General features: G+C 40.2%; 1 protein-coding gene across 1 annotated transcript in view; it reads left to right on the top strand.

Annotated features, from left to right (window-relative positions):
* pcdh11 (protocadherin 11) overlaps nt 1–6,720 on the top strand; it is a 210,819-nt gene extending 204,099 nt beyond the window's left edge. Inside the window, exon 6 of the mRNA XM_072663060.1 lies at nt 1,608–6,720. Coding sequence (XP_072519161.1) covers nt 1,608–2,008 — 401 coding nt within the window. The 3' untranslated portion in view covers nt 2,009–6,720. The remainder of the gene's footprint in view (nt 1–1,607) is intronic.
* The last annotated feature ends 16,981 nt before the right edge of the window (nt 6,721–23,701 follow it).

Below are 23,701 nucleotides of genomic sequence, written 5' to 3'. Positions count from 1 at the left end.
CTGTGCTCTCTTTGCCTCTTTCTTTCTCTCTTTATCTCCACTCCTCCTCTCTCTCTCACTCACTCACTGTCTCTCTTTTTCAACACACAACCCCCCCCCCCCCCCCCCCCCCACCCCCCCATCTCTCGCCCATCTGTACATTCCAAAGCCGCTCAGCCCGGCTGTCAGGAGAAATGCCTTTTTATAGATCATATCAAGCTTCTGGAGGATCATTCTGACTGACAATACACAGGGCAAGCGGAATACTTATGGATTTAGGAAAATTATGATGTCATCCACCCCACCCCCATTCATTGTATGTATGGATTGTAAAGATACATGTAAAGAACATGATTAAATCTTTAAGTGAGCAGGCCGGCGGTGGGAAATAAAAATCACCAGAGCGTGCGAAACACAGAACAGGGGGAAATCAGAGATCCGCTCCTGTTCAATTATTGATAGCATTCTTACTCATGCAAATATGATAAATTATTTCTACATGACAGCTTGACGCGAAGGCCTAACAGGACTGATGTGACATCCAGGCCTTGCTTTCCTTAGCAGGTTAGGAAACATAAGACCGCTTGGTGGGGGGGTGGGGGTGGAGGAGCTCCTGCTCACCTCCGAAAATACTGTTTTACATTCTAATTATCTGAGCTGACAGGCTTTATTGCTGGGCCTCAATAGTGAGGCCTTTTTTTCCTAGACACATGTACAGTGTTGGGGCAGGCTTAATGAGGGTGGATGGTGGAGAGAGCCTTTCGTTTGCAGTCCCTTTTCCTCTTTTTCTTGTGTGCAAATCAAATGCACTTCCTCATCACTATGTTCATTCCTCAAATGCACTTCTTCCTCATGACTATGTTCATTGTGCTTTACATATTGTCAAATATGCTAACAAGCAGGCACAGAGGCCTGGCTCAGGCTGCTTACTTTTTCTGCTGAAGAGCTCTGTGTTTGATTTATCTTAATTGGCCAAATTCATCAAATGTGGGAATGATCAGAAGATGTAAGGTGTGCCACAATGACAGTGATTAAAATAAACAATGGTGTGCGGTGCTGTTCATTAATTCTTTAATACGGCAAAGCCAATCTCGCACACAAACAACTGAGACTCTCTCTCTCTCTTTTTTTAGAATTTAATTAAGCTACAGGGAATTCGCTGCATATTGCAGGTAAACACTGATGACCATGGGAATACGGTGCAAATTAAATGTACTGATGGTGTTTTTCTCATTATGAGATGAATTAAACATTTATTGCTGCCTTTCATTTCTCTAAAAGGCTGACATTTACAGGTCAGCTTTGGATAGCTACAACTTTATTCTATTAGCTCTTCATTGAGTCTGAGCAAGCACTCGCTCGTTCACATATCAAGGACCCAGTAATAGGATTTGTTTGTTTATTTGTTGTTGGGTTTTTTTCTTGGATGATTAGCAGCTGGCTGTGCTCCTGTATCATCACTGTCACAGTAAAACCTTGGAGGAACTTAGTTTGCATTCATCTAAATGGATTTGATTCCTTTTTATTGGTCAACTTGTCATTGAAATCAGCAGCTGCTACTTTGTGCCACTCTAATGGCATGAAATCATCACAATTTTCATCACACACTGTTTTGTTTCTCTCTACAGCCACTGAAGTAAACCTGCAGAAGGCGCTGGCCGAGGCCTCCGAGACCTGTACCCAGGAATGCCTGATCCTCGGCCATTCCGACAGCTGCTGGATGCCCCCGGCAGTGACCCAGTTCCAAACGTCCGGCACCGCCACCCTGCCCTCCTTCAGCTTTCAGCAGAGTTGGGCGGTGCGTGGGGCCAAGGCGGACGGCCGTCACACCCTGGGCAGGTCAGTGCCCAAAGATGATCTGGACAAAGGCGGCAACCGTCCCCAGTTCTACAACACGCTGGACAGACACTGTAGCAAGAAAGAGGACCCTGTGAAGGTCATCCCTCTGGCCAGTTTCTCCGCCACGTCCAGCCCGCAGAGCTCCGCCGCTGGTGGCTCTTCTGCCTTCTTACATGAGCATCAGCTGTAGGAGAAGCACTTACCCCACCCCACCCCCCAACCCCCGTCCCGTCCCCTCCAAAAAAAAAAAAAAAAAACGAGCGCCAGGCATGGCCGGCCCACTGACCAGTTAGCCAGCAAGGCAAAAAGAGTGTGTGAAAATGGGAAAATCTTAAGAAGTTTGAATAGCAACACATCTGTAAACGCAGTGCTTATAAAGGGAATTCCATAGATTTGTTTTGTTTGTTTCTTTTTTGTTAGGGAAGACTACGTATGAGACTGACAGCAAGTTTTATAATCCTCTCTAAACACCAGTACTGTAACTGTATAAACTAGGCAACCAGTAGATCTGAACCAAAGTAGCTTCTCAACTATGATACACTAAAATGAAAAAAAAAGAAAAAAAAAAGAAACAAATAAAGGTGTGTGTGTGTGTGTGCGTTTGGTAGGTAGCAGCTAATGAATCAAGCTTCAGAGGATTGCTGTTAATCAAAAAAAAAAAAGAAAAAACGACTATGTCGATGTTTTTAAGCCTTTTAAATATGACGTACTTACTAAACACATGCAAGTATCCACTGTTGAATAAAGTCAGTGAGGTTATGTGTCGTCTGTGAGGGTGACTGCAATATGTTAGCTTTGGTGCGGTAGTGCGTGCGTCGTTTCTAGCAGAACTTTCTCAGCCGGCTTTTAAAAAATTCTGACGAGCCGAGACACTCTTATTCTCCTCCTTGTCGAGTGCACCGTGTGGACTTTCGTCAAGACACATTATTAAAAGCCTTGCTGCAAAAATCCAAAAATCGCTCTCACTCCATGTTAACACATGGAAAGTTTTCAGAAGCCCAGTTTTTTTCCCTTCCTAAAATCAGCTTCATTTTTTTTTACTTACTCTTTCTTATGAACTGAGAAAAGCCTTTCTCTGATGTTCAGCGTGTTGGTAGTTTCCACGCATCTGACACCCTTTCCCTCCCATTATTAGGAACCTACTCATTTCCAACATTATCTCATTAGCCAAGCCTGGGAAGGCACCGACAGATGTGCTAAAGAGCCGTCCTTTGTTTTCTTCCTCTCCCCACATCAACTTTCCCTCTTGAAATATACAATTTATGCACCATAACAAGTGCTATGGAACCAATTATGAGAATCTCCCGATAGTATAATTACTTTGATCTGTAATCACCATAGCAGCCATAGCTGTGGAAGACTGCTCTGTAATAGTATAATTGGCTTACAGTTTTTTATTTTTTTATTTTTATGCGTTACCTCCATGACACACCATCTATTACATTTTAAAATGACCCAAGACCAGAGCACTCTTTTGTTATGTTTTTGGGATGTATGTTGCTCATAGTTTTTACTTAACTGTATCAAAGAATCTATAGCCTTAACTCGTAGGTGTACTTTATGCTTGTGACCCTATGAGACTGCCAATACCTTTTTTTCTTTTTCTTTTTTTTTTACATCAGCAGCCAGCTCAACACTCCACAGTTCACTCATTGCGTGCTGTGATTGGTAAGATGAGGCTGCATTGACTGGGTTGTGTGGAAAGCCCTACATCACACCATGTTGCTCATAAGAACGGCAAACAGTAATATGGAAAGCAGTGCTAATTATAAATACAGCTACAATGCGGTTCATTTGCCTTTACTTCTGTGCTTCTTTAACCCTTTCGCAGGTGAGTTCTCGCTCTCTGTACATCCTCTGTCCAGAGTGAGGTCTTTTAGCACATGCACAGCTGGAGTACTCAAATCAACAGGCAAGAACAACAGCCTCATTGGTGCGGTCATGTTTGTTTATAGTGTTGTAAACCACAACGTTTTTGAATACGATGGCAGAAATATTGTACTGAGGTCATGTGACGAGATTCACGGCCAACAAAAAGAATCTTTTTGAGCATGTTTCCATGAAACTTAAAGCTTAAACGTGCCAGTCAGCATTGTGCAGCCAGTATGGCCAGCAAATTTATATCCATTTTTACAGATTACAGGTGTCAGTGTGTTGTGTCGGTGTGTTAGTGACCCACTGAGTGCTGGGGGAAGCAGACATATTAGATGAACTAGTTGACTAGCTGAATGGTCTACACTGAAAGTTCCAATCCCACTGGAGGGACTGTACTGACCAGGGACCAGGCACAGCAAGTCCCGCCAGCAGAACCGTCCTTGTGAAGGGGTTAAAGCACAGCAAAGTCATGTGCGCTGTTTTAGTTTCCACACTGCCTACATTTGGAATTAAGCAATCCCCCCCAAGGAGACAGAAACTGTAATTTTGAAGCCGCTTGCGTGAAGCATGCTTTCTTAATTTCAGCAGTTCTGATTAGTATATACTGACGACACCCCGAGTATTTGGGTCAGTGATCCAAAAAATTACTTTGTTATAAATGAGGTGAAGTGGCTGCAAAGGAATGCATGCCAAGAGAGTGTTATGATGAGCCTGGCCCGGCGCATTGCTCATTGATCTGCGAGAAAGCTGCACAGTTGCATTGGCAAGTCCCTGAACCGCAGCAAAAAAAAAAATCCCTTTAATGTTGTTAATCACGTAAAATAATTACAGGGTGGTTCTGTGTCAGGGAAGGTTGACATGCACTGGATTTACAATGAAACATTTTGTTTCCTGCTTACTGTGACAGTATCATTTGAAGGGAAAAACCATGGAGTAATAGGGAACGGATGCTGAACAAACACAAGCTTTACTGATCCACGCAATGGATTGGTAAACCTGGAAAGCCGGAGCTTAAAAGCACTAACGCCGGCGCTATTTTGTGGTATCGGCAATGCAGAACGCAAGTAGAATTTCTACCCTTTTTGTCATCAATCACACCACGTAACATGTTGTACATTCACAAGCTTTGAGTTGAGCAAGAATAAGAGCGTGTAATTAAAAGTCTATTGTCAAATGGCTTTCAGACTTCCTTTCAGCTCCCCATTAGCTTGAAGAAAAGGTCTTTGAAGAATGTGGCCTTAGGGGTTTCTGAGAAATTGACATGAATATTCTGGTAAAATACTGTACTTTCAAAATCACCTCATTTCCATTTATTTTACAACTGCATCCACATTCACAATTTTTGGGTTTAAAAAAAAATCTAATTCCAAAACCGTAAAACTCCAAAACCGTCCAAATGCTCCTTCAGTGTCATGGAATGCTAATGCACCACCTACTGTCAATGGATAAATATGATGTCTGTACTTGAACATGAACATTTCATCCCTGTCAAGCAAAAAGCTTGTATCTCCAAAATGCCAACTTTACGGAAACAAAGAAAAAAAATCAGTGTCTAAATATTTTATTGCAAGTCATTTTGGGGGATTTCTATCGGTGCATTCATGAAACAGTATCAAACTGCCAGATTCAAATTATATCAAAAATGGAAATTCAAGGTTTTTGCCTGACAGCAACGATTTAATAAATGGAAAAAATCCATTCAAAACAAAACAAAACATTTATTTATATTCTAGCGTGTAACTATTTTAGTGCAGTTACACTTGGTGCCAAAGCTCTTGCAAGTGGATTAACAAAAAAAGCAATGCGGAAAAGTCAGCAGTAAGATAAAGATCCCCAGTAAGAAATGTATATTATGTGCATGACCATTCTGCTCTCCTGTCCAACACTTTTTATACTTTTTTATAAACCTTGCTGCCCAATGCATTGTGAAAGAAGCCTAAGTAACATTAGACAGAGCTATTTCTTTTAAGTCATTTGGATTTTTTTGGTTTGTTTTATAGTAAAACAGTATTTTTTCAATACGTTTTCATTTGACTTTTAACTTTTCACTGGAACGTGTTGTGGACGTTGTAGCTCTTCTCCATGTTCATTCCCGCATCTCCATCTCTGCATGTAGTACTACTTGACCTCCGGTAGCTGGCTGTGATCTTTTCGCCACTCAGCCTGTGTCTGATGGTGATCAGGTGCTTTGTATAGTTATGTGCCCCCATCACCCTCCAGCAGCTTCTGTTACAGTTCTGATCCTGCAGCAGCAGGAAATGAATGATAGTAATAGGAGCTTTCCTTTAGTCCCACTCACGCCGGTATTCCGGTACACAACACAAAGCAACTTTCATTATTGTGGAAAAAAAGTACAATAAAAAAAAAATATATAAAAAATAAAAAAAAAAACATGAAAAAATGCTGAATGAGGAAAATAAAGTGTACATATATACCTAGCAGTAACTCCAGGTGACAAATTCCGACTTCTAAAATATGTTGGCAAACGGGAAGCGTGGTTGTTATGTCAAGAAAATATGGAACCTATTCATTAATGACATACAGCAGTGATGAAAATCTGAAACTGTTACAAGAGGACAATCTCCGTTGTAATGTACGAGTTCATTATGCATATATCAATGTATGTGTGCGAGTGTGTGTATGTATGTGTGTGCGTTTGTTTGTGTGCGTGTGCATGTATGTATACTGGCACAGAGGCAGAGGTCAGAACAATGTACGTACACATCATGTATCTTGTATAAAATTTGAAATACAATATGGAACTATTGCTATACTATACCTGCTTGTAATTTAATCATCATTTGTTGTATTTCACACTTGCTTTGGAAGACGACAGCTTTGATATGTGCCAGCAGTACAACTATTGAACAATAAAAAATATACTGTATATTGTCATGCCCCTGTAAGATATCCCTTTAGAATCTATGAGAAAAGGAGAAAAAAATACATTCATATACATTTGGTGTGATGATCTTTTCTTGTCTTGGAATTTTACTTGAATTATTAAATATTGTGTATCTTTAGACATTCCTTGAAGTGTGTCATCATTTGTGTGTTTAAGTGTGTCATAAAAAACATACACATATCATGAAACATCAAATTATATTTTGTGATGTCACAAAAAGCCACAAATGTATGCTGTATATGAAGCAAAACACTGAACAGCCAATCAGAGCAGACAATATTTACATGTGTAAGTTTTAAAGACACTGTAACATATTTTATATGTTTTTAAAAAGGGTTGAAAAATGTAAATGTTAGGTCCACAATCAAGGCCAGTATGTGTGTCCATGTGCTTTGGGCTTGATGGGACTTGATTAAGCTACCTTATTTTTTAGTTATTTTTTTATTTCTGCCTTTATTTAAAACCCTTAACATGAAAAGGCTTATTACACACTAGGGTGTATTATTCAGTAACTACAGGGACTTCTGTACAAACTGGTGGAGCTTTTCCATAGTAATAGTGAAAAGCCCCCACCAAAATTAGGGGGTTAGATTTCCTTGTATAAAGAATGCCATACATACAATAGATCACACATATAAGTGGTATTCAAATAAATTAGAAAATTTATTTTTGGGTAGTTTTGGTGCACTACTGACTTAAACAAACTCCCAATATCTGCTTTTTAAACTCATTATTCAATGCTTATGCACATGTTATAAAGTCTTTGTGAAGGTATCATGCAATTGTAGCATTGTTCTGTTTTCTATATATAATAGCCTTTTCCTGTGGAAGTGCTAAAGTATTTAACATTTTTTTGTACTTACGTATTACAAGTAGTTTATTCTAAAATGTACTACTTAAGGACTGAAAGTAAAAATATTGTGTTATGTAGTTATTACAGGGATCAGTCAAAAGTTGAATATCAATGTTTGTATTATTTCAAATGCTTAGACTTAAGGACCGTCACAATTCATGGCTGTACAAGGTAGTACAAGGACAGGAATGTACAAGATTTCAATTAACTCTCTAAACAAACTCACCCAAAAGAAAGGCTAAACAGAATTGACAACAAACATACAAACAAACAAGAGTTTTATATGTAAAAACGAGTGAGGAGAGCAGCTTAAAACACTGAGCTTCACTCTTTGTAAACAAAACTACAGCTAAAAGATCTCAGGCTATTCGCCCACATATAAGTATTGGAAGGTGGTGAAGATGGTGTTTCTTCTAGTGGTTCTTCCATCTTGGACTAAGAAAGCTCTAGCGTTAGTGCTCTCACTGCAGCAGCGGAGTGAAAGGAAGAACAGCAGTATGTGCGCTCACGGCTTGATTGCATGTTCTGCTCAATGATATGGCAGCTTCATCAAACCTGGTGACAGTGCCATCTACCGCTCTGGCGTCGATAATGTGGGTTGAAATGATTCGTACCATTATCATAATTGTAACGAGTAACAATGCAGCACAATAAAAATGTAACGGAGTAAAAGTATTAAACTCAACCAAAATATGCAGTAAAGTTAAAGTGTAAGTAGGAGGAAAAATTAATACTCCAGTAGATACAGATACAGTATTTTAGTACTTAAGTACAGCAGTGAAGTAGTTCTACGTCGCTACTATACATCTCTGGTTATTACACATTAACGTTAACATTGGCCAAATTACAATTTCTGATGAAGCTAATAGGGCTTCTTGTTAACAGTGGTAACATAATAACAAATATCTGATGCTGATTGATGGAGAAGATGAAGTGATAAAAGTATCCAGCAAGAAAATATATTGGGCAATTTGGCAATATGTATCATTTCTAAGGTGTTGACCTGAATAATAACCATTCATGAACTAGTTTAAACTTATAACTTTTAGGAGATTAGTCTCATTGTAAAGTGCCACCCATTAATAAACCTTTAGGAGATTGGTCTCATTGTAAAGTGCTACCCATTACCCATCTACCCCTTGCACGTAGATCCAGTGTTGACAGCCTTCAAATAAAGTGTTGATGAATAGTGTAACTCTGCACAAAAGGCAGGAACCATTCCTCTGAATAAGTGAGCCCTGTGTGACTGTGCTGTTAGAGGCATTGATTTAAGAAGAGTTGAATTTCAGTATAACTCACCTGAGGGACCTTACTAGAAGAAGGAGAAGACACCTGGGTGGCCCCAGGAATGATTTGCGAGTCCAGGCGTATCACCACCATAATGTCCTCTGTGTCACTAGCATAGCCCTGGACAGTAGGGCTAGGATAAAAGGAGGCCTTGGGAAAGTCAATGAATAAAGATGACCCAAGCAAATGCTTGGGTCCAGTGCAAGTAAGCACTTAACACAATTATTTATATACAGTATTTGTCAGTATAGGTTTGAATGCTGCATGGGTACATCAATGCAAGGCAGTGCCTGTTAGTCTCACAGGGTTAGACAAAAGCTCACCTGCCTAAAAACCTTCCCGTTCCTAGAAGTCACTTGAGATTTGAAGTTTGAAGCGTATTGCATACATGATGGTTAATCAATCAGGGTACAATTAATCCTGAATACAGATACCTATGGATAGTCCTAGAGTGTGAGTGCATTTCTTCCTGAAGATCCCTTTTCTTGAATCTCTAACCTGAGGTGTCAACATGATCAGTTCCTTTCATGCCAAGTTAGGGATTTGCTGTTTTAGAGAGCATCACCAGACACTGATTGACTAAGACAATGGCCTAATACGCATAGACGCAAATGCAGAAAGTAAATGGGGGCGAAAAGCCTTGGACAGAGTTTGTCAGGATTCTCGCTCAGCACTCGAAGAACGAGACATGAATGTTCCCCTTAACTGGGTGCAGAGCCAATCAACTCGTTGTGCGATATCAGTTCCGAAAGGGGATTGTGATGGCTCTACCAGTAGCTCTCAGCTCGCATCACTGTAATGGGCAACCGCTCCGTTCTCCACCTGAAGAAGCTGAGGTTCCATGCAAAGTCTGCTGGAGTTTCCGCCAGATCGCAGGGAGCACTCCCTGTGGACGCAGTGATCTGAGAAGAGAAGCTAAATGAATTGCTCAGTGTGAGGTCAGTATGTGGTGACACCACACCTGCTGAGAGGAGCTTGTGTGTACAGGGAGAGTAGCTCATCAAGCACTTCTAGATGGGGTCATCACATCACCACTGCAGAGCTCCCACTCGAAGCGTTTTTTTTTTCCTTTTTTTTCCCTTGCGCTTGAGTCGGCTGCCCCAGGCATCGGAGAGTTTGGTTGGTACCCTATTCCATTGCTATTTTGGCCCGATGTTCACATCTAGCTGGTGGATTTTAACACGTCTGCGTCTCTTGAACTACCCGATAAGAAATGATAGAAGATAGCAGGCTAGATCAATGACAGAGGTATACAGTGACAACATGATAACATCGTTTACGTTTGAATCGCACCTCAAGCTGTTTGCAATTTGTCATTTCAAAGCTATGGAAATACAGTACAGAGTTTTTTCAACCCCTGTGATACACTCCAGGCAAGCCAATATGAATGCTGAACAATATGCCTGGGTGTCGTGAATAGCCAATTGATTGAGGTCTTCATTTGCAAGCACAAGACATACTTTCTCATTTTCCGTCCCCAGCGAGCAACAAGAGCAGTTGTTAACTTTGCAAATATGGTTCTTCAGTGGAGGCCCGCTTCCTTTCCAAAGTGCCATCAGTGGAAGGCAATGCTTGAACATATAGAGAGTGTCAAACAGCATGCTCATTTTAAATTGTAATTAAACTGGCCATCAGGTACCTTGAGGCTGTTTGGTCAACAGCAGGATACTAATTACTATAAGATGACCTTTGGAATAATATCTGGTGAATAATTCATAATTGAGAAGATTGCTTCTGAGACATTCATTCTATATCCAAGGGAACTTTGTATGCTCAGAACAATCTGACAATGAATTTCAAAACTGAGCCCCACTATTAAGCGGCCACATAATGGAATATGTAAGATGAGGGCATTGAGGCCACTGACGGCAAGTGCAGGTACTGACTGCATCTGCACTTGTTGGTTTTAAGTAAATTTTCACTTTTGGTTACAAATAGCACCCAAACCAACGTATCCTCAGTGTTCACATTTCCAAATCTGGGCACTTAAAATCATGGCGCCACCACGCAATGGTTCCTTTTAGCCTCGCTTGGTAAACACACAGTGCTCCCATCAGTCTAATTGGGTTTCCTTCTCTTTTTTTTGCTGACAGCAGTTTTAAAATGTGTTCAAAGCAGGTCAGACTAATTCAATCATTATCTTCAGTCCACCCACATTGGCTCATGCCCTGATACTGTAATAGCGTTATGTTGTCCACTTTCCCTTACTTCACACACAGGATTCAATTTTCCCAGTCTAGCCATGGGCCAATTCATTTTCCAATGGAACGGGAGTGGGGAGTGGAGAGGAGGGGGGTGCTACAGAGACTTGGGAGTGGTGACCGTCTGTTATAATCTGTAATTGCAATACCGGAGGTTAGGACATGTAGCACCGGATGGACAAGCTTCATGCATCCATTGTGGCGCCATTTCAAAAACAAGTGACATCTATAATCCATAACTCTGCTGCAATCACCCCCAACGCTCAATTATCCCAAATTACCGTCCAGTCAATCACACTGCTTACAAATTAAGCCTTGATTTCTCTGATAATGACACACAAAATATAAGCTAAAACACCCCCACATACTTTGTCATTTGCCACACTGCATGAACCCCAAGCAGAAAGCGGTGAAAGGATTGGAGAGAGTTTTTAAAGAGGGGGGGAATCAATTGCAATTATGTGCTCTGATAATGGACATGAAGGTGTTATTTTGGAACAGCAAAAACCCAGTTGACATAAAACCAATGCAAAGGGCACAAACATTTGAACGCCTCTAATCTGGTGCTTCTTTTTTTTAAGATTTCATGTCCTGAAGACAAAGAGGAGAAAAAAATGTTTGATTTTTTTTGCTCCACAGAGATCAGAGACAAGGAAAAAAAAAGAGAAGAGAAAGAGAGATTTGGCTCTTGGAGTTTCAGCATTCTGCATACAAATGCTCACGATTGCGAGCCATTAGCAACAGTTGGCACCGTGGAAACAAAAGCCCTTTCTTCAAAAAACAACAGAATAGGATGAAACTATGAAAAATGAACCCCCCCGCCCCACCGCCCCCCAGCCATTCAGAAAGGGAATCACCTCTGGCCCGGGTCAGGTAAGTGTGCGATGCGGATGATAAGAGACACCAAATCAGTCCGTAATGAGCTGACAGCCTCGACAGCTCTCCGACAACCTTCATTGAGCACTGATTAATGACTGACAACTGCAATGGCTGATTTAAATAATGCAAATCGGGCAACGGGATAATGATCCTTACATTTGCTCTAATTGGAGGCGGGATGTAGCAGGGGGAAGAATGGGAAGCCTTGTGCTATCAAACAAGCGTTTGTCACACAGCAGCTGCTGAGCGCTCTGTTGTAGCTGTGTTTATGACTCAGTCTGGGCCACGGGTATACCTCCAACAATCACACCGGGTCACTAAGAGCTTTTTTTTAAATAGTGTGTCAGCAAAGTGAACTTCAGATCTGTTTGAAGGTTAATGCCAGGACGGTTGAAACATCTAGAAACATCTGATGGTTGAAAGTTAGGCTCCAAAATTACGATAGGAGATGATAAATTGAGGTGGTATTTTATATGTTATTTCAAGTGGTGAGGTTTTTTGATCTTCTTGTCCTTTTACAGTAAATGTTGCATTTGCATACAAGTAGTGAACGGTGCTGCATTTGTGGTGTATTTTGGACAATCATGCTGCACATACACTCTTTTAAAAAAAGGTTTGGAGAGATGCCACTTCAATAGAATTGATTCTTTAGAGAACTCATTTTGTGAATGAGATGTATGAGTGTTGAGGATCTTTTTAAAGTTTAAAGAACCTCGACATAACCTACAGGATATGTACCAATTTTTCAGAACTAATCTTTGCCTGTTAATTACAGGAAACTTACAAAATAATTGAATTATTTAACTGAAGAAGTTATGCACAACAACAAAAAATATTATCACTGTCATGTAAAAAACTGCAGTTTTGCCGTTTTTACATTTTGCCATAATGTAAATCTGGCAGTTGTGCTTTACACTGTGCGCAAAGCACATGATGAGTATACCAAAAAAAATGAGACACAATGAGTTGGAATAAAATCTTTTCCATTGACTTCCACTGAAGGTTGACTGTTTTCTTTCTAACTTTTTCTTCTCCTGTAAAATTGTCATTTTGTAAATACAGGTTTTTGTCCAACAGCGACGATATGCAAATCTAAATAACTCTAAATAAGCTTTAGAAAATGTATGTATGTGTGTGTGGACATGAATCCACAAATCCAGCTTTGACATGTTTATGGTTACAGTTTAACTCCTTAAACAGGCTGTGAACAAAATTGTTATTACAAACATCTATTACATAAGAATAGTCCCTGTAGTTACTGAATACTACACCTTAGTTTGTAATAAGCATTCAGGGGTTAAGTGAAGACATGCCATACACATTCTGTCCAAATGGTTGAAAAATGATTGACGAGAACCAAAACCATAATTTTTGTTTCTAGAATTCTCCTTAAAGGTTTACTCTAGACATAAAAAGTACGTCCAAGCCATGAACCATATACAAATCTTTATTTGAAAGTGTGTAGCAACATTCAAGTGAACAAAAACAACAAGCAGACACAATGTCTCTACCGTTGCATTTAAATGTCCACAACACGTCTTCGTCTCTCTCTTTTTTCCTTCAAGGACATACAGTCAAAGCATACATTCATGTTCTCCCAATAGCTCAGTCAAACCTTTTTAGCTTGCAGTGGATGAGGCAGTATTTATCCCCGGCACATGAGCCAAAAAACCAAGAACCTATGAAATCATTATAGCCGTATTTTCCTACCGGAGTACACAAGCGGGCACATCAGAATGCACGTCGTCTTAAGCACATAATCTCATTATGTGATCCTAACACTCCTTTCCTCACAAGGTAGGAGAGCCACAATACACTCCCTGACCTCTAAAAGTATTACCGTTGTCGTGCTCAACCTTAGTATCACTTATTTAGGAGGAAGTTCGGGGGGTGGGGGGGCGCAGAAAAAAGTAAGAGAAGAAAGGCGGACAGCTCAGATATTGCGGCTCTGTCTCCATGGCCCTAAAGGAGGATGAACCTCTTGAATAACCTTTGTGGAGCACATAACTTGCCGTGCAGGCCCGTGGCTTGTTGCCATGGCACTATGTAGACTATGCTCCCTCTGAAAGACAGGCTCATTGTATTCTGCTGAGAAAATAGCATCAGCCCCTAGAATATAATTCATCTTCCAAGACCATGGAGAGGTGTACACAGAAAAACAAGCTAGTTAGAGCAGCGAAGCTCTGCCCTCCGCATTGAGCAGCACAGGGGAAAAAAAAGGAAAACAGTTCATGAGCAATTATTTAGTAAGACATTATGGCCCCTTTTTTTATTGAATGTGTGTTTGTCCAGTTGATCTCAGTGAACGTACTTTGAAACACAGCACTCCTCGCTGCTCTCATTAATTGAATAAACTCTTAGTAGAGAAGAAAGAGAAGAAAAGTGAATTAAGAAAAGACCAAAGGTGTAGTTGGAAAGTGTTGATGGAAAAGGGTAATTACATTTCCATGTACTATGTGTACGGAGAGCTCTTTCATTTCAGATCATGGCAGAGAAAAGCAATAAATAGATGCAATAAAAGGTAAGGAAAAATGAATATCAGATAGCATGTTAATAAATGTGGATGGAAAATTAGTTTTCAATTGTTCGTCTATAATGAGTATTAATTGTAGGATCTGTTGCACAATAGGAACTAATTCAGGGGTGCGAGGAGCTCATTACCTGTGACATTCATCACACTAAATATTATTCTCCATAGCTGATGTATGGCACATTAGATAGATATGTCATAATTCCCAGTATTGTTAAAATATTCAGAATTGATTAGTCAAGTTCACGCTTAGAATCATTACTTGCACGGCTTCCTTCTCAGAATTCTTGAAGCCCGTCAGACAAATGAACACAGATGGAGTGTGAACTCTCACTCTTCATGGAAAACCACCGAGGAAGAAACTACCAGGAATCAGTCTCAGCTGCTCAAAGCAAAGAATAAATCGTGCTCATCCACTGTATGAACAGCACTGGCGCCCACTGTACTGTTAATATGCTAATGGGCTTGTTGATAAGATGTCTTGGTTTCCTGAGTTCCCAAAGAGTTTTATTTAGTAGTTGTAAAAAAGGTAGGCTTCTTCGAGGTTTGCAAACAGGGATAAAAGCTAAAATGCAGACAGACCCTCCCCAGAGAGTTTAATTTACAATTGCTGCCTCGAAAGAAGTCCAAGGACGCAAATTCAAAAGCATTGTAAGGATGTGAAATCCAGGTGTCATAACCTGGTTAACTGAAAACTATTACTGTCAGTAGGAGATAATGTGGTGTTAAACTCGCAATCAAAGTGAATAAGGAGTGTTGCAAAGCGTGTAATAAATAGTCTTCAACATGACCAGAACTACACTCAACTACAGGAGAATGTAATTTGAACTGACATTTCCCACTATGGTGTGTGCATTGCATTGGAGTCCTTTAAAGACAATAGTCTATTCCAGTCATCACGATCTCTACCTCTACCTCTATCTTTGGTTGATGAGTTCTTCTGCGGGATTAAGCAAAACATAATTTACCAATAGAAATGCTCCAACTTACTTGGAATTAATTCTTAATCAAAGTGTAGACCATTTTTGCTTTCTTCTGTAAAGTCATCAGTTTGGAGATACATGTTTTTTATTGGACAGCAATGATATACTATGGTGAGCATTTTGTAAAAACTATAGTTATGTTGCTCAGAGCTTTATGTACAATGTATTTATTATGGTGTACTGAAATGTATAAATTATATATTTATAACGTTGTACAATGTTGCATGTTCGGTGTATTTATTATAGTTCACAGTACTGTATATACAATATATCGCTGCTGTCCAATGAATGTATCTCCATTTTTGTCTGTTTTTAGTTTTATCAGTGCTTTGTATCCTGTAGTTGCTCTGTACACTGTGCAACTAATTCCGGATGAATCAGACAATAGAAATGCTCTTAATTACTTGGAATAAACTCTTATTCTACATTGATATCGCTGTTTTAGAGATACATGTTTTTCAACAAACAGCAGCTATATCTATAAGGATACGCAGCACTGTATGTTATACATTCATAATGGCGAAGAGTACTGAATGGAACATATATTTAGAATGGTACACAGTACTTTATAGACACTATATAGATAAAAGTATTGCGACACCTACTTGCTTACTCTTTTTTCCGAAATCAAGGGTAATAAAAAAAGAGTTTATCCTGCTTGTGTTGGAGAAACTGTCTCTACTGTGCAGGGAAGACTTTCTACTAGATTCTGGAGCATTACTGTGAGGATTTGACAACAAGCAATGTTTCATGCAATGTTTTTAAACTCTAAAGTACATTTACGGTAGAGGGAAAACTGTCCGATCAGAATGTTATTCTCAGTGGTATCTCAATAGATACAGCTGAGTAGGCTCTTCTATTGATTGGTTCTGCACAGGCAGAGGTGAAGGCCTAAGGTGTCAGATTGACCACCAACATAACACCATCATTAGGAAATGACAGAAGAATCAACCATTCACGTTTAGAATTCCAGTGATTGTGACCAGATTCATCTGAACAAAACATCAGTCTAAGACTTCTGGATGCCCTAAATACGTCACAGTCTGTGAACAAAAGCAATTGTTAGAAATAGAAAACAGTGGCTACAGATGTGGCACTGGATTCTTTCCTAATAAACCACCAAGTCCCATAGTAGGGCTTGCAGAAATTAGCATTATGGTACAGGTGTTTCCTCTTTTTTGTAATATATTCACTATGGTGCACTATACTGTAAAAACGGTGCATTTAATATGGTCTCCAGTACTATACTGAATATGTTTACTATGCTGTGGTTTTGTTAATTGAAAAAAACAGTGTCTAAATCAAAACACTAAAAAACAAACATATGTTTGTTTGGAGCCTTCCCTCAAGAAAAGAGAGAAACAGAGCCCAAAACTTCTGATTACTAGAAGAGCCCAGCGCTGTCGGCACTGTCAGTCCACGGAATGTTTCACAACATCTCCAAACGGTCTGTAGTCTTCTAGCAAACTGCTATACCAAACTTGGGCTGCTTTGAACTCGGAATAGAGTTTGCTGTTGTTGTTCCCGGGCAACACATGTGTCTTTGTGCCACACTCTCCCAAAGCTGGCAGTTTGGATCAGTAGGGAAAAGCAGCAATTCCAAAGAGGACAAAACAGCAGATCCAGACAGCGTTCAGTTCTGATGCTGGGAGATGTGTCGTTGGAGACGGCTTCGAAAAAGACAGTGAGCTGCACTTGGAGGAAAGCCTTTGAAATGTCAAAGAAATCCTCATAAGAGACAGACAAGAGGGTTTAATGTTTCTGCACAGATGAAACCGAATGTGTCAGAGAGTCCCATTATAGCACTGATCAGCCTGATTATTTGAGGTAACAGCCCTTAATTTCCAGTTGATACTTTATTTATTTGCGAAAACATTGTCTGGGTAGAAATTCTCCATCTGTTCAGATGTGATTAATGGTCATTTGATCATGTCATATAAAATAGTTCATATGAAGGCATTTTGATTTAACAGAATCTGAGACAAGGCTCAGAGTTATTAATAGAAACGGTAATCTTGAGACGGAAAGACTCGAAATGATACTTTTCATCCTTGTTGGTGAAGTGATAGAATACTTTGCATTTGGTATTTATGCAAATCTAAGTAATGAAAACAAAGAAATTACTAATGTGGGGGGGGGGGTATTTTTGGCCTGTACTGAAGTGATGTTGTTGTTCATCTTCAGTTGCAAGGTCTGTTTAACAGCTGTGAAAATGTGCGCTTGTTTAAAGAGAAAGTGAAAAATACAAGAGAATAAATACAAAATATGTATGAAATGATTCATTAAGTTTAATTTAGTGTTATTCCGTTATTTTTTAGAAACACTCATAGCGTCTGAAATGCAAAAGTCACAAGCATAAAAATAACAAATGGAGCAATTTTTGTTGTGTTTGACAAGAAATAAAAAAATCACCTGTTTGGGGACGAACTGAGAGCAGTGATATCCCCCCCACCCCATCGCCGGGTTGTTTGATGTCTCTTCCCGAAAATTTATGTCAGTGATGTCATTTAATGTCGTTCATCATGCATGTCTGCTTTGCACATCCCTGCTCACGAATGCATAATCACACTAGCTTGCATTTGGCGGTCCCAGGGCCTTTAAGAAAGAGCAGATTGGTTCCAGCTCAATGGGTTCCTCCCCATTATTTAATGTATTCCAGTCTATTACTACTGCTTGCAGCGACACCTCATTCTTTCCCACCAATATATGAGAGGTCATTCAATAAGTGACACCTCTCTTCCATGCCATAGTCACATTTCTGTAACTGTTTTGGCATGTGTCACAGCTGCGAAACACAAATTCAAAGATATATCAGCTGACAGAGGTTTCCCTCACAAGGGCCACAGCAAATGCAATTCTAGGGGATGCCAGACAGATCTGTCGAACGCTATTGATCACAACCATAACCAGCCGCAAAGGTGACTTCCAGCCCAGCGGAAAATGAGCTCAGAACAAACGAGGTAAAGATTATGAATATGCAGACGGCTTTTAACTCTGGTGTCGAATTTTAACTGAGATTTCATATTCACTGATTAAATTCCCACAGAGTGACTGAAAATAGCCTTAAGGTTGGACATTTCTTTGTGTTTATGCAGCAGTCTCACAGCATTTTTTGGTCTGTTATGTTAAATAGTCTCTACATTCCTCTAAATATACCCACACATTATTCTAAACAGTTAATATAAAGAAGTGAAAGGCTTTGTACTATAGAGCAGGGGCTAAAGGAACCAAGGGTGCATAGGAGAGGGATATGTACTACCCAATGGTCAAATAGGCTACATGCAACCCCTCAAATAATTAATAACTGTGTTGAATTATTTTATATTACATAAAAAACACATTTGCCATTGACTAATATGACAGTGGGTATTGTGTCCTTGTTATTATATTATTATATTACTGTATTTTGAAGTAAGCAGTCAGTCTAGCCAGGTGTTCTGAGTTTGACCAAGCCTTGAGCTTTTGCTATCAAGCGGATTGGTGCAGGACTTAAAAACTGTACTGCAATGGATAAGTTTTAGGTACCTGTGAAAATCATCATAAAAAAGCATCAAAAAAACATTAATTATATATTAACACTGATATTAAAGTAATATAAATGAATATTGATAGAATGACTAGTGGTTTTATGTATATCACTGTGTTCACCTATCCATTTCTTAAGCTCTCTGTGTGGCAGCTCAGTATTATCTGTAGTTATCATCCAACACCTGATTGGGCAAATCAATACTTCAATAATTTCACAAATCCATGTCTTAGCTGAAGGCAATCCATGGGGAAATCTGGGATATTTTTCCAGAATAAAAAATGTGTGTTAAAGATGGATATATGGTGCTATTGCCGCGATAAATTATGCCTCATCCCTCAACTGCCCTCTTCCGTACCCTTTTATAACATCTCTCTTTGTATCTGCTACTTATTTTGTGGTTAATTCGGTACCAGATTTGTTTTACCTACTCCACATCCTTGCCAAACTACTTCTGTTCCTCTGGAAGCTTTCGCCAGATGCTTTGTTAAAGAAGTGTTTATGTGAGATGTGTGAGTGTAGAGAGCTTTGGTAAAGTTCCAAAAAAAGTTTCAAAGTACAGGTTAAAGGTGTTTTAGAGAATTGTACATTCAAGCCAAGAGCTATTCAGAAAGCGTCTTTTTTAAGAGTCTGCTGTTGCTATAATGTACATTCATGGTCTCGTTCTGCTGGATTCATTTTCCATGTTGTTCCCATACTCTGTGCCATTGCTTTATTTTAAAATGCACGGCAACCTGCTCGCCGCCGAAGCCTGGCAACACACAAGACAGCTTCCTCCAGTTGGATGGGAGGCGCCTAACTGTCATCAAGCAGGTGTTTAGGGAGTTGGGCTCTATTCCTCTGACTGCAAACAACTGTAACTGTGGGACCTTACATATGCCACTTAGCATTCACACAGTTCAAAATTCATTAGGGGCCCGCCAGTCTGGACCAGGGCTCCAGCATCTGCCGCTAGGTTCTAATCTTCATGTCGCCAAGGGGTATGATCAAACGCTGCAGGTGTTTGTCCTTCTTCACGATTAGGAGGGTTTTTTCTTTTCCTCTTTTGTCTTTGTCTTCTTGTTCTTCTTCTTCCTCCTCCTCCTCTCCCTCCCCCTTCCAGAGGTTGTGTCTGTCTGTGTGTCTAAAGATAGAGGCGGTCCAAAATAAACCAGGCTCTATGGAGATGATTGAAAATTGATGGCTGAGGATAAAGTGAAGATGTGATTGCAGAGCTGATATGAGCCACCATCAGAGCTGGAGAGCCGCACGCGCTTGGATTGTGAGGGGGTGGGGGGAGGGTGAGGGGGGAGGTTGAGAGGGGGGGGGGGGGGGTCCTGCAGAAGTGTGCACGTCTCCCGCTCTCTCCTGGGGCGTGTGGTTGCAGGCAGCGGCTGTCAGCGGAGCAGGAGAGAGATAGACACGTTGGGGAAAAGGGGAAAGCATGGCTGAGAGGCTGCCTACCTTTTCCACGCACGCTCCATATATATTTCCCGAATCAAGGACCGCGCCTGAATATGAAAGGCAGTGTTTTTTGTTTGTGCGCTGTTCATTATCTGGGCTATTCGTCTCACAAAGTTCTCACAAGGCACGGCAGCTTTCCCTCGTAAGGCGTGCTTGGAAACGGACACCCATTTCTCCTGTTTTCTCATCACGGAAGCTAGATTCCCTTCCTTTGTTTCATTTTCTCCCTCTTCCAGGCTCGAGACATGGGCCGCCTGTCAGCGCACGGCGTGTAAAACGTGCGTTGCAGGCGAACAAACATATGCAGCAAAGTTAACATGCAGACAAGTTTATTGACACACAACATGTTAGGAGCACGCACACAAAACGTGTGGGAGAGCCTTTGCAGATGGAACGCCTTCGCAATCACCCCTGCAGATGCTTTCTGTAAAGATGCCAATTTACAGCGACAGGAAAGGTGTGTATTACTGTAAAGCCGATGGACATGAAATACAGTAAGCAGAAGCAGGCGCGAACTCTAGTGCATCACGACTGGGACGAATTAGGCCTTTATTTGAGGCCATTGCAAAAAACCTGCATTAAAATCGAGTCCTGCCTTCCAGGGTTTGTTGAAGGAGTGACAATTTCACATTTTTTTCTTCCTTCAAGTTAAGAGGATACTCCATTTTTCAGTCTTGTCGGCCTTTATCTCTGCAAACATAAAAATCCCTATACAAAAAAGCAGAAAATGAGCTATTGATTTTCCGCTCTCTCTCCCTCTTTTTTCCCCTACCCACCACTTTCCCCCCACAGCATTGTCATTCTAGAGTCTAATTGAAGGTCAGTGTAGGTTTCCTTGTCAAAGTCTGCTTCCTGCCAGTCAACTCAGCATTCAGCACAACAAATTACCCCAGTTTAAGCGCTCCGCCGTTCTCTAAAAACACTATTTTGGAGAGTGATACAGCTCTTTTCTGGGAGAGGAATCAAAAATAATTCCTGCTCTTTTCACTTCGCAGGTGTGCATCATTTCTGTTAAAAACGACTTTTTTCAGTTGTTCTTTTTATTTTCACTCTTGAATATGAACTGTGTCAGTGAACAGGTCTCAGAAACTGTCAGGAAGCATGGGAATCATGGCACATGTCAGTAGTGTGAAGCCATCTGGATGGGGACCCTTTCCATCATGATCATTCTGAGAGAAGTGATAACATATTTACATTTGACAATCTAATATCTTCAGATAGAACACCATAAAGTAATTCCATAGCCTAACAGATCTGTTTAGCGATGAGAAGACACTCTGCAGTTTTGACATCACTGTTTGGCAAATGACATAGTCATTTGCCAAACAGTGACACTTAACCAGAGGTTGGTAGTAAGGAGTTATGCTTGTTGAGCTACTTATGTACTCAAGTCCAATTCTGATGTATTGGTGTTTTTAAATAATAGCACTCATAAATCTTGAAGGCTCAACCTTTCAAGATTGTTTTTATACAAATAGCACAGTAAATATATTAACTTAGCTAGCCCCAGTTTGATAATTAGGGTAATAAAAGTGAATATTCTTCTGGGGTCAGCTAACATTTGTGGACAGATTCATAAAACTATAGATTTGATATGATGGTGATCTCTTCACCACTGCAGTATTTTGCACATAAAATTACAGTAGTTGATCAAAATCAACACATTAATGAGCTCACCTTATTTGTGTGCTTTAGTAGACTTAACGCTCAAAATCAGAGCCAGAGCTTTTGCTTGTGTGACCAAACATGTTTGAAAACGCTATAAAAAGTTTATTATACCGAAACTGGCCTCGATTATGAATTCAGACCATGTATTATGAAGACATTTCCTGTCACAGCAAATCTGGTGGTGCATTTTATGAGCCTGGCCCTTGTCTGGCCCTCCACAGTATTGTATGGTATTGAGCACTATGATAGTATCTACTTGGTTATGTGCCAATTGGTTACATCACTGAGTTTTAAGGTTTATGATTTTTTTAGACCCAGAGTACACTAAAAAAGTTCAGTTTCTGCTTTTGGAATTTTACATTAATTTACAGAACCTTTTAAATGTAAGCTATGCAACTCCATCCAAATTTACTGTAACGGCATAACAAGAGTGTCACAGTAGTAATTCTCCACCATTCAGACTAATAATGATAAACAGCCAAACAATAAAGTGAGCTCTGCTTTTCACACGTGACTGCATACAATTCATGATGGGCATCAGTTTCATAGGTAAAAAGAAACTAGCATGACTTTGTTGTGCACTCAAAAGCACTTCTCCTATTACTTATCTATTAGTCTTATCATTACATTCATTTTTATGAACTTGAAGCTTTTGATGAGCGTGCGCATAAGACTCACTTCTGTCACATCACTCACTGCCAAGAAAACACTGTTTAAGGATATTATATGGCATAATGCAGCTTCTGGCAGCCGCACTGAAAGGCTATGCCAAACTCCTCCTTGTAAAGTGGAGCTGTATTTTTCATTACAAAGTACTCTACGGAGGACGGGCAGATGTGTTCCATGCCCTGCGAGACTGTTGCTAATACCAAGAAGCAGGCAATCAATGGAGGAGAGTAGCCACAGCGTGACAGTGCCAAGCGGGCTGGGGAGCATAGGCGTGAGTGCAAGTGGGCTTTCCACAGGGGGAAATCTGGTGAAGCAGACAAGAACAGGAGAAGCAGTTGGTGTAGAGCTCAGAGAGGGAGGGAGTGTGGGGTGGGGGGGGGGGGGGGGGTGTCCAGAAGTCCTGGCACCCAAGCTTCAAGCGTAACTGTCAGGGTTTTGAGCTGCTCTCCAGCACTGCGCCTTAAAATTCATAGCTGAACCTTTGGGACAGAACCTGCAGTATATAGGAAAAAGCAGAAAAAAAGCAATGCTATGTACTGCAAAGCACCTGCTCCTGGACTATTTCCCTAAGCAATTATTTTTGTTTTCTAACACACACACACAAACACTCTCTCTCCCTTTCTTATATATATATATATATATATATATATATATATATATATATATATAGAGAGAGAGAGAGAGAGAGAGAGAAAGAGAGAGAGAGAGAGAGAGAGAGAGAGAGAGAGGGGTCTATAAGTATTTGGACAGTGACATTGTTACTTTGCCATTTTGCTTCTGTACACAACATATCCAGTGGATTTGAAATGAAGCAGTCATGTGTGTGAATTAAGTGTACTTAGTAGCTTTTGTTTCAGACCATTTTGAATGTTATGCTATTTTAACATCGTCATTCAGTTTTCACAGGCTCACTCAATTTTAACAGGCAATTTTAAAGTATTTAAAAAGTATTTTCAATTCCTTTCAATTAATTACTGCCTAAACTCTGAAAACCATGGGCATCACTAAATGCTGAGTTCCCTCTCTTGAGATTCTTTAGTTGTTGTTTGTTTGTGGGTCTTTTT

This window comes from Salminus brasiliensis, chromosome 19 (genome assembly GCF_030463535.1).
Source record: "Salminus brasiliensis chromosome 19, fSalBra1.hap2, whole genome shotgun sequence".
NCBI lineage: Eukaryota > Metazoa > Chordata > Actinopteri > Characiformes > Bryconidae > Salminus > Salminus brasiliensis.
Note: the sequence above shows the minus strand (reverse complement) of the source record. Positions and strands in the feature narration are given on the sequence as shown.